The sequence below is a fragment of the Triturus cristatus genome, chromosome 6 (genome assembly GCF_964204655.1).
Source record: "Triturus cristatus chromosome 6, aTriCri1.1, whole genome shotgun sequence".
In the NCBI taxonomy this organism is placed as follows: domain Eukaryota; kingdom Metazoa; phylum Chordata; class Amphibia; order Caudata; family Salamandridae; genus Triturus; species Triturus cristatus.
Genome location: NC_140589.1, coordinates 345005098 through 345020927, shown reverse-complemented (window position 1 = coordinate 345020927; position 15830 = coordinate 345005098). Strand labels below are relative to the sequence as shown.

At 47.9% G+C, this 15830-nt stretch overlaps 1 protein-coding gene across 5 annotated transcripts in view; it reads left to right on the top strand.

Annotated features, from left to right (window-relative positions):
- ASAP2 (ArfGAP with SH3 domain, ankyrin repeat and PH domain 2) overlaps positions 1 to 15830 on the top strand; it is a 1162669-nt gene that overhangs the window by 706160 nt on the left and 440679 nt on the right. For all 5 annotated transcript variants that reach the window (XM_085610735.1, XM_085610732.1, XM_085610734.1 and 2 more), the window contains one exon: positions 9470 to 9659. In XM_085610735.1, the coding sequence (XP_085466861.1) occupies positions 9470 to 9659 (190 nt within the window). The remainder of the gene's footprint in view (positions 1 to 9469; positions 9660 to 15830) is intronic.

Genomic DNA, 15830 nt, shown 5'->3' with positions numbered 1-15830 from the left:
GCCCGTTTGTAGTGCGGTTTCTATGTATGTCTGTATGCGGGGTCAACAGGAGGTAAAAGACATTGTCATTTACAACGCCATTACTTGATTAATGCTTCACGAAGGGGAAAAAAAACAATAACATTTTCAATTCCAATAGCTTAATACAATGTCATTGTGAGACCTATTGCATATGCTTGTTAGGGTAAGCTGTCTGTTGTCGAAAAGACCTATTGTCAGCTTACAGTGTGCTTTAGAGCCCAGCCATTTCTTACAATTGGTCGGCTTTATTGCTACTCATTTGCTTATGTGTTTGTTAGTTTGTGTGGCCTTTACTTCCTCTTCTTGTGTTTGACTATCCCCTGGAGCATGGCTGAATTACTTGTGCCATTCCACTGCTCACTTTTTGAACACTGCTTTTTTTCTTTGGGTTTAAGCGGTCTGTAAGAGTGCACGTGTTTTCCAGTTGTCTCATCTGTGTGCTTCTCACCGCCCCCTTCCGTGATGTGCTCGGCCGATTCCCCACCACCTCACCCTCTAACTTGCTTTCTCTGTTCTTCTCTTCTCGCCTGTGCTTTGTTACTTTCTCTAGGCCCATCCTCAATGTTGTTTAAACCCCTCCCCCGTTCTCTTTGTTGCCTCCTCCACCCACTGCCCTGTGTGTTGCACCTCCTGTGCTGATTTTAAAGAACAAAAATCTCTATACTTTTTCGTGACTTTTTCTTTTATTTACTGATCCAACTCAGATCAATGTACCAAAAAAAAGCAAAAGCGCCTGCGTCATAGTGCAAGTGTGCACATGCATAGTGCAAGTACCTACAAAATGGCACAGCCACTTCATAGGCTATTTTTCATTTTGTTTCTTTACCCATGCTGCAGAGCATGAAGGATACTGTACTGTGTAGTATTCTGATATTATGGTTTTTCTCCTATGTTATCCTTTCCCTAGCTGCTTAGCCTGTGTGAGTGTTCTGAGTTGAATGTTGGTGTGTGGGCTATGAGTGGAATGCTTGAGTGTCTGGATGAGTGATGACAGTTGGTGGATGGGGGCTGAGCAGCTAGCAGGCTGCTCGTGGTGGGGCTGTTGATGATGACTTACATGCTTCCCTACAACACTTGATGAGACTTTATACCTCCTGTTTATTTACCTGAATAAACCTACTTGGATTACAACATACCAGCGTGTCATTGTGATCGTGGGCGTTCGGCGGGCTGGAAAAGCAGGCATGGAGGCCGGATATAGTGGGCAATGGTGAGCTTTATTGCACACAAGGCAGTTGACAGGGGTGAATGCAGAGTTCACAACAACAAGAAAAAAAAAAGTTCTCCAGCAGGAACGAAAAGGGCAAGGTGTTGGTTCACGGTCTTTCTCCTTGGTTGTCGATGGTGATACTCCAGGTACGTCACGTCAGAGGGGGACGACGAAGCTCGGTAAGTCCCAGGCGTTTCCTCGGAGGGCAGTAAGAGAAAGGAAAAGGGAGCCGTTAGTCCTGCTGAGACTCGCTATTCTATGCCGTAACCATAACCAGGGGTGAGATGGGAGAGAAAAAAGATCGTGAGGGAAAAAGGAAGAGAGGGTCGGAGTTGGGGTAGAAAGCACAGAGGTGTTCGGAATGGGGGTCGTGAGGGGGGGTATTTACAGGGTGCTGTGCTATTTAATATCTACACAGGTGGTTCGGTGACTCGGGTTGTCTTGAGTAGACGGAATATTTATACTGGGGTTGACGTCTTATACACAGAACGCCTAGCGCTGAAAGAAGGGAAAACAGGTACTCACGCGCTCCGCCGTAACTCTCCTCCGAGTTACGGCCGCTCTTCAGCTACCTCCGTAGGACTCCACCAGTCTTCGGACCACTCTTCGGGTTCTCCGCCTTCTTCTTCTTCCTTCTCCACGTCTCGAGTCGATATCTCCTGCCACGATGTTCCGACGCCTGCTGGTTCTCCTCTTCCGTCTTTTAAAGAGCGGGTTTCCGGCAGGGAGGAGGGGCTGCCGGGGTCGAGGGGTAGTCCTTCCGGTCTGCTGTCTCTCGGGGTATGTTCCTGTAACAGAGAGAGGGGCGGGGTCGCCATTGTCATGGGCGTTGTAGACACTGTTCCGTAGGGCAGAGTCCGGAAGGGAGTTTGTTGGAGGGGGTTCAGGCCCGGAGGGGGTCGTAATGGTCTGGTGCAGACGGGTACGTCCTCACAGTCATCTTTACTACATACTGTATTGATAAATCTATTGGCAAAGCCAGTATGTCCCAAAGGCCAGACCTATTCTCTTTTCCAATGCTTGTTATGTGTTGGCTACACGCAGCGGGCAGACTTATTCTTTCCACTATTTAACATATACATAAGTTGGACTTTGGGTCAGCGTCTTGGATGCCTTAGTTGTCTATCATGGGTCTCTGCTCTTGATTCTTGTGTTTGTCCCACCCAGTAACATGTCGTCCTCACATTTTTCTGATTGACTGAATTGTATCATCTTACCACTGACATGAAGGTACTCCTATCATTTAAGCACTTTGGGGGAGTGCATCTCTTTCCTTGGCCTCTTGCCACACTTTTTGCTCCAGACATCCTAGCGTTCCCACCCCTCTTATGAACTAGCCTATATATATATATATATTTAGCAAGGACCTAGCCGCTGCAAATCCTACTGAGCCCCTTGCTTCCCTTTTTTGTGTCAGTGTGCAGGTGTTGTCTCGACTTGTAGCCGAGCTGCCAAACCACAACCTGCGGTGCTTTCTCGGAGCGTAAAGCACTTTGTCTGGCCACATCTGAGCTTCGTCAGTGTTCGTCCTTGAAATAACCCCCCTGAATGTATTGTGCAAGGCCAGATATGTCTGGAACCCATCCGCATCGACTGCGGCTCGGGGTGAGGGAAGTTGTAAATGTTCAAGAAATCTGACCCCAACTAAGACTATTTCCTAAGTTGTACAAGGTAACTCATTTACAGATTCTCTGGTTGTGACAACAGGAATTCCAAAAGCAGTGGCGTGCTGTTGATTGTGCTTAGTGGCCGGGTTCAAACTTGTGCAGCAATTGTCCCACGTGGAGCTGGCTAGTGTCTTGATGTTCATGGCAAAGCTGGTGCATTGCTTCGTCACATGTCCTCCTGCTGTATCATTGTAAATCCTGAGAAATTAAGGTTGAGACCTTGAGTTTACAGCTTCAGCCTACCTGAACTATTATCTCAGCAAAGGCCAACAACCATTTTGCTAAACCTGTATGAATAGTTTCACTCTTTCTATAGGAATTCATTCTCTGAAATTGATGTGAGTTTCCTTTGTTTACAATCAAGGAAGGAAAGACTGTTTTTAAAGTGTGCCATTGTGAACACTCTGTTCTGTCTTTCAAGTGGAATAACTGGCATCAGATAAAACTGGACTGTAACTACCTTTCAGCATTCAGAGTTTGAACAAATCACTCTTATTGGCTGATGGGTTGGCGAGTTCCATATTATAGGCTGAGTTCTCTTCCTATCACATATCAGTCTTTTAACCGAGCTCAGACCTATATTAATAGGTTTCTAGTAATTTTTGTCTTGATGCTTCCCACTGTGATCTGTTCATATTTCCGCTTCCTTTTTTTAAGAAACTTTTTTTAGTTTAATCTAAAGAATTACGTATATAATGTACTGGTGTTTAAAAAATACAATGCAGCTAATGTCACTACACATTCCAAAGAAAATTCTAAGGATTTCTGTTGCATCAAAGGGAAAGGTCAAACTCTTACCGAAAGAGAAGGAAGAGACCATTCTAGCACAATCGTTGCAGACTCCTATAAAATCAACATTCATGTTATCGCACCTTTTATATCTGTTACGATTTCTAACTCCTTACAATCATGTAAGCAGACCCACACTTGCTGCAAGAACCAATTGAGCTGGGGTGGTGCCAACTCGTCACTCTTCCAAGCATATATAGTCAACCGTTACATCAAGGGCATTGAGCAAGTTGCTCTAGAATTGTTGCTCTTAATTCCTCTATTGTGTAGAGATTCGGAGGGTGCGGGGGGGGGGGGGTTCCTTGTAGATTTGGACACTTGTGGCAGCTTATTTCAGATAAACGGCCCACATTTTTTTCTAAATTTATTTTTATGCCTGCCAGGAGCTGGATTGAGAGAGTTCTGACCACATAACGTAAATATGGCTTGATGGTTTATCTATCCATCTAGTGCTATATTTATCTGTCTCCTCTTCCCCCTCGCCTTTTCTTCCCCACTTGCCTTCTCGCTCCCCCCTCCCCTCCTCGCTCCTCCCCCTTGCCTTCTCGCTCCTCCCCATCGCCTTCTCGCTCCTCCCCATCGCCTTCTCGTCCCCCCCCCCCCCACCCCCCGCCACCTCCAGTCCTGCGCAGATCTTCACACTAGGAATACAATTGAGGTGAGGTCAGGGAGGGCACGATATTAGTTCCTCTTTGGCTTCATGGAGACGAGAATGACCCGGCCTTCAGTCCTTGCGGAGGACTAGCTGAGAGACCCAATAATACAAATGTAAATCTGCTGCCGCTAGGCCCCCATCAAAGGTACCCTGGACTCTATCCCTGTAAACCATTGTTTGGGAAGTGGGCCTGGATTTTTTCATGACATATAAAACAAACATTGGCATAGCCAATAGGTCTCGCCTTTGGGACCTTATAAGTGTTTAGTTATCCAGCACAATATCCTTGGTGCAACAACATCAAGTGTTGCATGGCTAAGCACTTATAAGGTCCCAAAGGCGAGACCTATTGGCTATGCCAATGCTTGTTTCATTTTGACACCAAATGAAAAGGGTCCACCCAGTAAAAAGGTATTTACTAGATATACTAAGTCGGCACTTTTCTCTTAACCGTGAACAAGCACTGGCAAATTCAACAAATTTGACCGAAACATTTTCATTAAAATCTTTGGTAAGTATCAATGTGGCTTATTAGAGCTACTGTAGGTTATCAACTCTGGGATCCAGTCAAGGGGACCAGCCAAGTCCACAGACACAGTTCTGTTGTGCAGAAAAGCAGTCTTCAGTTCAGTTCCAGCGTCAGTAGCTCCTTGCAATTGACTTCGGCGGAGCGGTACTTATGCAAGGGATACAGGATTCTGAAGATACTGTGTGGTTGATGTGGGTCTTCCCCGTGGTACTCCTTGTTCCACAGGCTTGGTGAGGTGACCCTTACCACAGGTGTAGATGTCCCTGGAACTCCTCTTGAGCTTGGCAGAAGTCCAGTTGCCACTGGTCTACCAGTTACCTTTTAGAGTGATTTCAGCTGTTCCCTTCTTTTGGCAGTACCTTGCTTTCTGGGCAACCAAGTTGCACTCTGACAACTCTCCCAGGTCCAGCAGACTCCGGTGGGGGGCAACTTGTGAGCGTTGGAGTCCTGCTCACTGGTGCTGCGCAGCAGCGATCCAATGATCTGGGCTGCCAAGTCGCCCAAGCAGGCTTCTTCAGCTGTTGTGGCCCTGTGTGCTACTCTATTCAGTGTTTGTGACTATCAGTGAAGATACTACAATGCAGAAGGAAAGGTTACATACATTTGGTCCTAGCTCCACATCGTAGGCATATTAATTTAAGTCATAAACAACCCACCCTCCTCCCCAGCTTTTACTAAACCTATTTAGCTGTAGACACTCTACATTTTAGTCTTAAAAAAAATAGAGCTGAATCTCACAGGCAACTGCCAGGACAAGGTATTGTGGGTAGAGATTATTCCTTTGTCCTTAAAGGAACAGGCTTTATTTTTCATCTTTCTCAGTGTTAGCCTATCAGGCTGCATTTTTAGCTTCATGCGCTCAATGTTGAAAGGTGGTTGTTTTATGACAGAATATGTAACCCCCAGAAGTTTTTTAAAAATATATTTTGTATTTGCATTTAATCAGACAAAACGTAACACAGTGGGATACGTAAGCAAGCAGTATGATCAGCAATAACAGCTCATGTATTATAGGAGCAACTGGCGCCATAGTGTCCAACAGATTCCAGTCATGCAGGCAGAGTGTGAAAACGTCCCTATTACCGCCGCAGTCGAGGGCTCCACACCCATCTGGTGATTTAGCCTCAAGAAGTTGATTATTTTTCTACATTTCAAGCATGTAACACAGTCTAACACTGTCAGAAGAAATTAAAATGGATTTATGACATGTTACAATGTCAATTTCATTAAAAACATTACGTGAAGTGGCAATACACAAGCCGGGCAAACCACCACACAGCAGCATGTCGTACAGGCCGATTTCCCTTATCAATGCTGAAGCAAAGATATTGGCAAAAGCACTGGCGATACGACTGTTGCCATACTTAGAAAAAGTGATCCACCCGGATCAATCAGGATTTATGCCACAACGCAATACGGCACTGAATTTGCGAAGGCTTCATGGCGTGTTAGCGCGCAGATCCACTATAGAAGAGGATGCAATTATCCTATCTCTCGATGCCGGAATGGCATTCGATATGGTGGAATGGCCCTTTTTGTTCACTGTTCTGCGCCACTTGGGCTTTGGACCCAATTTCATACTTTCGGTACAATTGTTATACACAAAACCAATGGCGCAGGTGGTAGCAAATGGACGAATCTTGGCTACTTTCCCACTGGGTAAAGGGACTAGGCAGGGCTGTCCACTATCGCCGCTATTATTCGCAATAGTATTAGAGCCACTTGCGGCATGGATACGACAAGACCTGGTAATCCGTGGGCTCAAATAGACAATGGGATGGGAGGATCGCATCTCGCTTTATGCCGACGATGTGCTCCTGTACTTGGCCTCGCCCTTGCGCTCGCTTAACTGTCTTATTGATATTTTTGCGGCATATGGACGGGTGTCAGGCTACATTATAAAATGGGAGAAATCACATATTTTCATATTGTCGGGTGACCCCCCACGACTCCCGCGCAACTTTGACATACAAATAGCTTGCGAAGGGTTTAAGGATTTGGGTATTTATATAACATGTCAAGACACGCACTTTATTGCAGAAAACCTTATGAAGCCTCTAGCGCGCTTTCGTCGAGATGTAATCCACTGGCGATCTCTTCCACTCACATTGCTGGGCAGGGCGGCCCTCTTTAAAATGATGGTACTCCCCAGATTCCTATATATCCTACAAAATACGCCATTCCCGATTCCCCCGACATATGTCATTGCAATCAATAGTGAAGTGAATAAGCTGTTATGGGATGGTAAGGCAACCCGTATAGCCATGCATAAATTGGTTAGAAGCTGGTACGATGGAGGCACAGCGCTCCCTAATATCAAAACCCATTACTGGGCGTTGCAACTGACAGTCATAAATCAATGGCTCCATGCCTCACAAGAGGACCCAGCTTACCGGCTAGACAGACACCTTCTGGGAGCAGACGGTATTATGGGAGAACTGTATAACAAGAATAAAACGACGACTCTGACAGGCCCGACAGCGCACACAATCAAGATATGGCATACGGCGCAAAGAGAACTAGGATGGGACGGGGTCGTGACGCTGGCCACACCATTATGGGACACCAAAAAATTAGGTAAACTACGCAACACTAAAGGTTTTAGGCAATGGGACGTGATAGGCATCTCAAAGGTGGGGGACTTATGGCGGAAAGATGAGATTATCCCCTTTACGCAACTATAACAGACCTATGGCCTAGCAGACTCGGAGGCTTAGAGATACATACAAATCAGGCACGCGCTCACAACGATGATCCCACAGGGCACCCAAATACCGGAGGCATCACCCCTCGAGGATAGACTGCTCACCAACCACTTGACAAAAAAAAGCCATCTCACTCACCTACAGAAAGATAATAAACAATCAACCGGACTTGACGACAACCCTAAAAACAAGATGGGAGACAGACCTGGGTGCACTGGACGAATCAGAGTGGCAGGAGGCAATGGCATTCCCCAGGGAGGTGGCGATCCCCTCTAAATTCAATCTAATACAGTTAAAGATTCTACACTGAACGTACTATACTAGAACACTGTTGTATAAATTACACAAGGCAGATACGCCACTTTACCTCAGGCAATACGGAGAACACGGCACATTCTGGCAATGCGCAGAAGTCACGGTATACTGGAAGGCAGTCATGCACAAAATATCCCAGGCAGTAGAAATGACGGTTCAGCCAGAGCCTAAAAGATGTTTACTCAACATCTGGGAGCCGACGGACCTCAACCAAGCAGCGCAAACTTGGGTAGCGTTGGGTCTGGCATTAGCGAAGAGAAATATAGCACAATTGTGAGGAGCAGACAGAAGCCCACAGTAGGTAGGTGGTGTTGAGACATGGACGACTTAATGATAACTGAAAAATCAGTATACTCACATAGGAGGTGCCCCCAAAAATGGACAAGGGTGTGGGGAAAGTGGAATAAGTATAGAGGGAATATTTGTGCCCCCCCCCCCCCCCCCCCGCAAGAAGAATCACTATCCGAGGACACTGACTAGATATTCTATCCATGGCGGATGCTGATATGTTGTATAGATAAGTGGACAATGATGAGGGTGCAAAAGAAAAACCCAACATGTCTGTGGGCAAAGAATGATTTTTCACGAATAAGATATAATCATAATGTGATGTAAGCTACAAAGAAATGGTATAATATTACAGCAATGTTTGTAACTGGATACGTTAATAAAAATAATTAAAAAAAAAAAAACATTACGTGAAAAGGAGTTCCAGTGTCCACCCAGGCAGCGGGGAATTATTTAGCATTTATGGCTTCAATCTAGATTTCTACAATGCAGAACTAGGATCGCAGGTATGTAACCTTTCCTTACGAGTATAAACCCCATGTTTTGTTTTTTTGAAACATCAATTTACACTTGTGAATGTGTTGAAGCAAAGTTTCTCCAAGGTGTGTCTTGTAGGCATATAACGTGGAGGATTCCTGCAACATATAGCACATTCCAAATGTGGAAGTTTGAGATTTACTCAGTTCAAATGCTCATCATCTTCCCCTGTGAGTTTGTGCTGTGATTATTAAGGTCCCAAGGAATGCAAACATATATGTCGTATTGTCGATGTCTTGATGCTGTCTCAGTTGTTCTCTACACACCTCGATGGAGTGCAGATAAAGTAGGAACTGATGCAAGCACACTGGTTGATGCTACATATACTCAAATGTTGTCACATCCTGAGCGGGCAGAGTTGCAGCTGAGACTGCATGACAAAGCTATTGCTGAGGGAAAACGTTTCTGGACCTAGCCTAGCACCTAGTAGATATTTGTAAGGGGAGGAAGAGGTAGTGTCTTCCAGAAATATTGTTACCACAGGTAAGTAACTAGACTAGTGACTGTTGCAGTTTTCCAGGGGTGCTTCTGGAATTTGCTATACTTAAAAAAAAAAAAAAATTAAGAGTCAGGAATTTACTCCAAACGTAGACATTAACCTTTCTGTTTTCTGATTAATCTGCCCATTCTGATTATGATCGCTTATTGATATGTGTGGAATGTGTTTTTTTTGTGCAGTTTTATATCATTGGAGTGCTTTTAACATTGTACAAACCAAAAAGTTGTTTTGAGTAATTTATGTTAATCTTTCAGGAATGCAAGAAAGGATTACATTAATGCAAAGTATATTGAAAGAAAATATGCAAGGAAGAAATATGTTGATAATTCAGCTAAGCTAAGCAGTCTTTGTGAAGCTGTCAAAACAAGAGACATTTTTGGACTAATTCAACTATATGCTGATGGTGCGGATCTGACTGAAATAATTCCACTGGCCAACGGACATGTAAGAACACATTTTCGGTTTATTAATCAAATATAGCTTTTTGGGTGAGATTGACTTTGTTGCAATAATATTTATCATAAGGCAATTTAAATATTTCTTTGAAAGGTTATTTTTAATCTGAGTGTCGAATGGACACTTCTAACTTTAGATTCCTCTTCTTTAGAATAGGCCCAGGTGCCATACTGAAACTGACATGTTCGAGGCATATGAGCTGCAGATTATACACTGTGCATAGATCGCCATCTGGTGTTGGGCCCGGATGTTTGCAGTTTGTTTTTCCTCTTGGAAAGTCTTTGGAAGTCACGAGTTTGGTGACTCCTCCTCTGGTTCGTATTGCGCACGGGCTTCGGCTCCATCCTCAGATTGTTTTTTTTCCACCATCGGGCTCGGATGTAATACTTCGCGCTCCGGTTCCGAACTTCCCAGTTCACCGATCGACGCACAAATCCTCGCTCATCGAGCTTCTTCAAAGATATAAATCATCTTACTCATCTTCTCTTCGGCACTTCTTCGATTCCGGTAGTCGACGGCGGCCTTCGGGCCTATTCCGGCTCTGGTCTCGGCTGATGGAAAGAACTCCCTTCAAGAAGTGCCCTCGATGTGGGTCCAAGTTTCCCCACACCGATCTCCATGAGGTGTGCAACTTCTGCCTCTCCCCAGAACACGAGGCCTGAGACTGTCCCACCTGCAAGTCTTTTTGCTCAAAGAAGACCATTCGAGATCGACGGGCTAGACGCAATAGTCGCACTCCTCGCCCTTCGCTCCAGTCGACATCTTCGGGGTCGACGTCGAAGCTCCGGGACAGCAAGACATCGAACAGGAGGACGACGACCTCGTCAGTGCTTCCGAGGCCGACGACTCAGATGTGGAGGACATCACCCCGGCGCAGCGGGTCGTGAGTACAATTCCCCCTCCCGCGCCCACGCCGATACCGAAAAAGGCTTCGGTCACACCTTCGCCTCCAGGCCTAGGCAAGACCAAGGACACTGCTTCTCACACCCCACCTTCGGGCCCGGTAAAGAAGCCTATTAAGCCTTCCGGCAGCTCGGGCTCGAGCCAGCCGACCACCGGTGCCGAGAAACACCCTTCGGCACCGAAGAAAAAATCGGCCTCCACCTCCACACCGAACCCGGCACCGAAGCTAGGTTTTCTCAGACGCGAGGAAGGGTCTAGGGAGGGGAGGGGCAAGGTTCGATTGCGGGAGTGTAGATCCCTGGCCGCGCATGGGACGAATAGGGTACCAGGTACAGTTTAAGGTTAGGGCCCATCGGATACCCGGGCCTCTCGGTCACCTCCCTCCTGAGTCGCGGAGGCCTCCCGAGAGTCAACTATTTGTGGGCCCGCCGCCGGTTGTGTTTCTTGTGTGAAGGAATGCATTAGCATCGCCCAGGGCAGGGAAATTGGGTGTTTGCGGTGTCCCCGAGCCTCCTCCGTTCGAAGCAACGTCTCCTCCGCCTTCCCCCACTTCTTAACTGCCCCCACCCATGCCGCCATGGGAGGTCCCTCCGGCGCCTTCCAGTGCATAGTAATGCATCTTTTAGCCAGGATAAGGCCCAAGAAAGCAAAACGCCTCTCCACCTTCTTATTCTTGTGTCGCCCATGTATGCCTAAGGCGCTGGCCTCCCATGTGTAGAGATCCTGCAACCCAGTGACTGCACGAATGGCGGTATGCACCACTTCCCAATAATTATGGAGTGTCGGACGATCCCATAGCATATGTATGAAAGAGGCAGCCGGTTCAAGACACCTAGGGCAGGCGAACGGTGTATCAGGAAAGTATTTCTGAAGTTTTTCAGGAGTGAGGTACGCCCTGTGTAGAATATGTAACTGTATGTTCTTGAAGCGGTAATTACGGGTGCAAGTGTGGGTTGCCTTAGGGTGCGTACGGCCTTGTATAACCAAGTAACTAGTTGTCGCCCGGGTCCCATCTGTAGTATTGCATGGATAACCGGGTGTGTGGAGGGTTCCGTATCAATCACTCGCCACTGTGTGCGACAGTCTGTGAGAAGCTGTCTATGCCTCAGGAACTGACCCCTAGGGACCTCAAAATCCTCCACCAGCTCGTCAAACGTCCGTAGGCGCCCCTCACAATAGAACATCTCCACCTCCGTCACGGCGTGGTCTGTCCAGGTTTGCAACATGCTCTCTGTATACTGTGCTCGGCCCCTGGGAAACCCACCAACGGGAGAAGCAGAGAGTACGGGAGCGCCGCCCGGTCCATCCGATGAACACGGGCCAGGCAGGCTCGCGCCGTGCTGACCTGTAGGGGTCCACCTGGAATCGGCGCTGCTCCTGGCAGCAGCATACAGTGAATCGTGGAGGTAGGAATACGCCCAGTAGTGGTGGTCAGCTCTCCTCGTGCCCGGTCCGCTGTCCAGCGTGCCACCCATTGCAGCTGTGCAGCCAGAAAATACGCCTCGAACGACGGAGCTGCTAGCCCACCCTGGTCCAGGGGCAGTTGTAATTTTGCCAAAGCAATACGTTTGCGGCCAGAACCCCAGATGAGGGTATCGAGCTCGCGAAAGAAGGAATGTGGGGGAACCACCGGGAGGTTGGAAAATAGATATAACAGACGTGGCACCAGGATCATTTTCGCGACCGCTATCTTTCCCGGGACCACCAGTGATAGATCTTGCCAAAAGTGAATAGAGGATCGGATGCCACCCATCACTTTTCGATAGTTCCCTTCATATATATCCTTCGGTGTATGATATAGTCGAACTCCCAGATATCGTGCCGCCTGGGGGCCCCCAGGAGAGATCCGCACTCCCCATTCGCACGCGGCACGGGGCCCCGTCTGGTGTCAGGGGGTAGACCGTGGATTTAGTCCAATTGACCCTGAGCCTCGCCACCTCCTCAAAGTCGTGTAGGATGCGTGATATCGAAGTCAGGTCAGCTGCGATGTCCCGGACATATATGAGTACATCGTCAGCGTATAATGATACCGAGTGGGTGGAATCCCCTATTGGGATGCCCCATTCCTCCCCCGCGACACGGAGCGCGGCCGCTAGCGGCTCCATTGCCATAGCGAAGAGCAAGGGGGATAGCGGGCATCCCTGTCTGGTACCGCGACAGATCGGAAAGGATTCCGAGATCATGGGACCGATCCGCACTCTAGAACTGGGCGCGGAGTATCCAAGCCTAGTATAAGCCAGCAGTCTGCGCCCTATGCCCATGTGACGCAAGACCTGAAACAGGTACGCCCACGAGAGAGTGTCAAACGCTTTCTCGACGTCTAACACCAGACACGCCGCCCGTGGAAACCGCTCCCGCACCTGATCCTGTACGTGAAATAGCCTCCGGATGTTATTAGAGGTGTGTCGTCCTGGGACGAACCCATTCTGATCCGGGTGTATTAACTGCGGAAGAATAGGTCTTCATCAACAATGATACCAAAGCCTCAGGAATCCCATGTCCAACAAAGGTTCTGCGCACAATCAACTTCAAAAAACCCAGTTCTGTTATAATCTTTTTCTGGCAACATATAGCAACTATTGCGGAGCCATCCTCAGAGGCTCATCAAATTTTTGGTTCCAGTTTGGAATGATATTGGTGATGATGGAAATGATTTACTCACACATTATGATGATGACAGTTAATACATGGACCAACAGGAGACCAGTGGGCTTGATATACACGCTTCTATTGGGTTGTTGGCCCCCATTGGGCCCCAAACCAAAGAGATTGCTTCCTTGGTTGTGGTAGTTCAGCATGCTGCTCAGGTCCTGAACATACATCTGCCTTTTGTTGATGTTAAAACGAATGTCCTTACTGGCCATCCTACAGCTTCAGCCTGCTTCCTCTGAGCCCCTACTTCCATTCAGCAAAAGCATAAGTGATCTATGATGGCACCTGATCTAAGCCTTGCACTTAGGTGCTAAGAAATTCACCTTGGCCGAATAAATCAATCACAGTCTGGACAGACACTAAGATATTCACTTAATTCATTTATTTTATTCTTAAAAATGTGTAAATATTAACTGTTGGAAATACTCCACTCCTACACCGGAAAGGGTTGGTGGTAACGGGGTCTTTCCAGGACATACAGTGGTAGCTTGGCTCGAGTGGTCAGGAATCAGGCACCGTGCTAAGCATACGTCATACCCAGACAATAACCATGCGTGCATCCGTTCCAAAAACGACTCTACACCGTAAAAATTATGAAAATATCTTTCTTTATCTGCTTTTTCTCTTAGTTGCTGATTAGATAAATAATAACACAATCACAATATACAAAGCTTTTTAAATAGTGCAGGTCAAATAAATACTGTCTTAATGATTCAATAAATAGGGGTGATCATAAATAATGAAGGCATAAATATAAGTGCAATACATACAGGCAATTAAATATTCTGAGGCAATAAATACTGCAAACCAATAAATATTGTGCGACAATAAATACTGTGGAACAATAAATACAGTGAAGCAATAAATAGGTTAAATACAATAAATACAGTGCCCTCAATAAATAATTAAAAGCTGACAGTGACACTCATAGATCAGATCACATTTAAATTTCTATGGGCTGATTTGGCCCAGGCACAGCTTGTGGTGATGTGGAAGGCTTGAGGGTGTCTACTCCCTGGCTTGGACAAGGCTGAGGCCTAAACTGAGGTAGATCAAGGGGGAAATACTAGAGACCTGGCTCTCTCACTCTACACAACCCCTCTGAATTAGTCTCAGCTCACCCCTGGCACAGTCAAGCTGGTTCCAGCACCTCTCTAACCCCTAGAGTAGTCTCTTAGGATTCCACAGGGCCTTAGGCGCCCTCTATTCCACTTACTGCCCTTTTTCTGAATCTCCGACGCCGCTGGAGCCGTGTCGACGCCGTGAGGCGGTTCCGGTTCGATGTCGGCGGCCTCGGCGCAATGTCAGTTCTTGACGACGCCGGTAGGCGGTTCCGGTTCGATGTCGGCGGCCTCGGCTCCGATCTCGACCTCCGATTCGATGGCGTCGGGCAGTCTTGGCTCGATGTCGACTTCGGGCGGCTCCGGTCCGATGGCGACCTCAGTTTCGATGACGTCGGCCGGCCTTGGCTCGATGTCGACTTCCGGCGGCTCCGGAGTGCGATCCTCACTCCCGACCTCCGGTGCTCCTCTCCTCGGGTTCCGGCGACTCCGGAGTGCGACCTCCACTCCCGACCTCTGGCACGATTCTCTCAGGTTCCGGCGACTCCGGAGTGCGACCTCCACTCCCGACCTCCGGCACGCTTCACCTCGGTCTCCGGTGACTCCGGAGGGCGGACTTCACTCCCCCGTCGACGCCGCTCACTCGACCTCGGGTGACTTCCTCCTCGACCTCTGGTACTTCTCCGACCTCCGTCGGCGCCCTCTCTCGACCTCTGGCGGCTCCGGGTATGACGTCTGCTTTTCCAGTCAGCGCCGCTTCTCCACCTCGGGCTCCAGGTCTCCAGGCTACTCGACGTCGGACTCCAGGGAAACCAGTATCCAGGTCAGGATCTTGCTGTTCTTGGATTCTAAGGCCTGTTCCTGCTGTCCAGGTCCTTAAGATGGTTTTTCTTGCTTCTTCCCACACAGGGCTCCAGGCTGGGCTCAGTCAGTAGGGACTAGTATCAAGGGTGGGTTTATGGACCCCACTCCAGGCACAAGTTTCCACCCCTGCTGCCTCACTCCTTCCTCCTTCAGGTTTCTGCTGCTCACTCTTCACCAGTCAGGTGCCAACTGCCAGCTCCAACTGCCAACTCTCTGTCTTAGCTTCCCAACATTCTAAACCGCCTGCAACTGTCACAGGGTTCTGGAATGTTCTGGAGGGTGCTAGTAGGTTCCAGTGGGTGCTGGTGATGTCACAGGTGGCCACCATTTTGTGCTCCAGGCCCTCAGACAGAAGTTCCAGGGGTAGATAAAATGGCTCCCTGAATCTGCAGCAACACTAAAAAGTCTGGTGGTTCCCAAAAAGGAAAAATTCTAACAGGGTTTGAGGCAAAAGTGGGACAAAATAAATAATGATGAGGAGGGACCACCCAAAGGGCTGACAGGTCTAGCACGCGTTCCCCCCCCAGCTGAAAGTGGGGAGAGCTACCCAACCCCTTGGGAGTTCTCATCACTAAGGCGGAAATACCTTGAGAGACCGTCTGCATTGGCGTGGTCCACTCCAGGCCAGTGTTCCACCTGAAAGTCCATTCCCTGTAGGGAAATAGACCACCTCAACAAC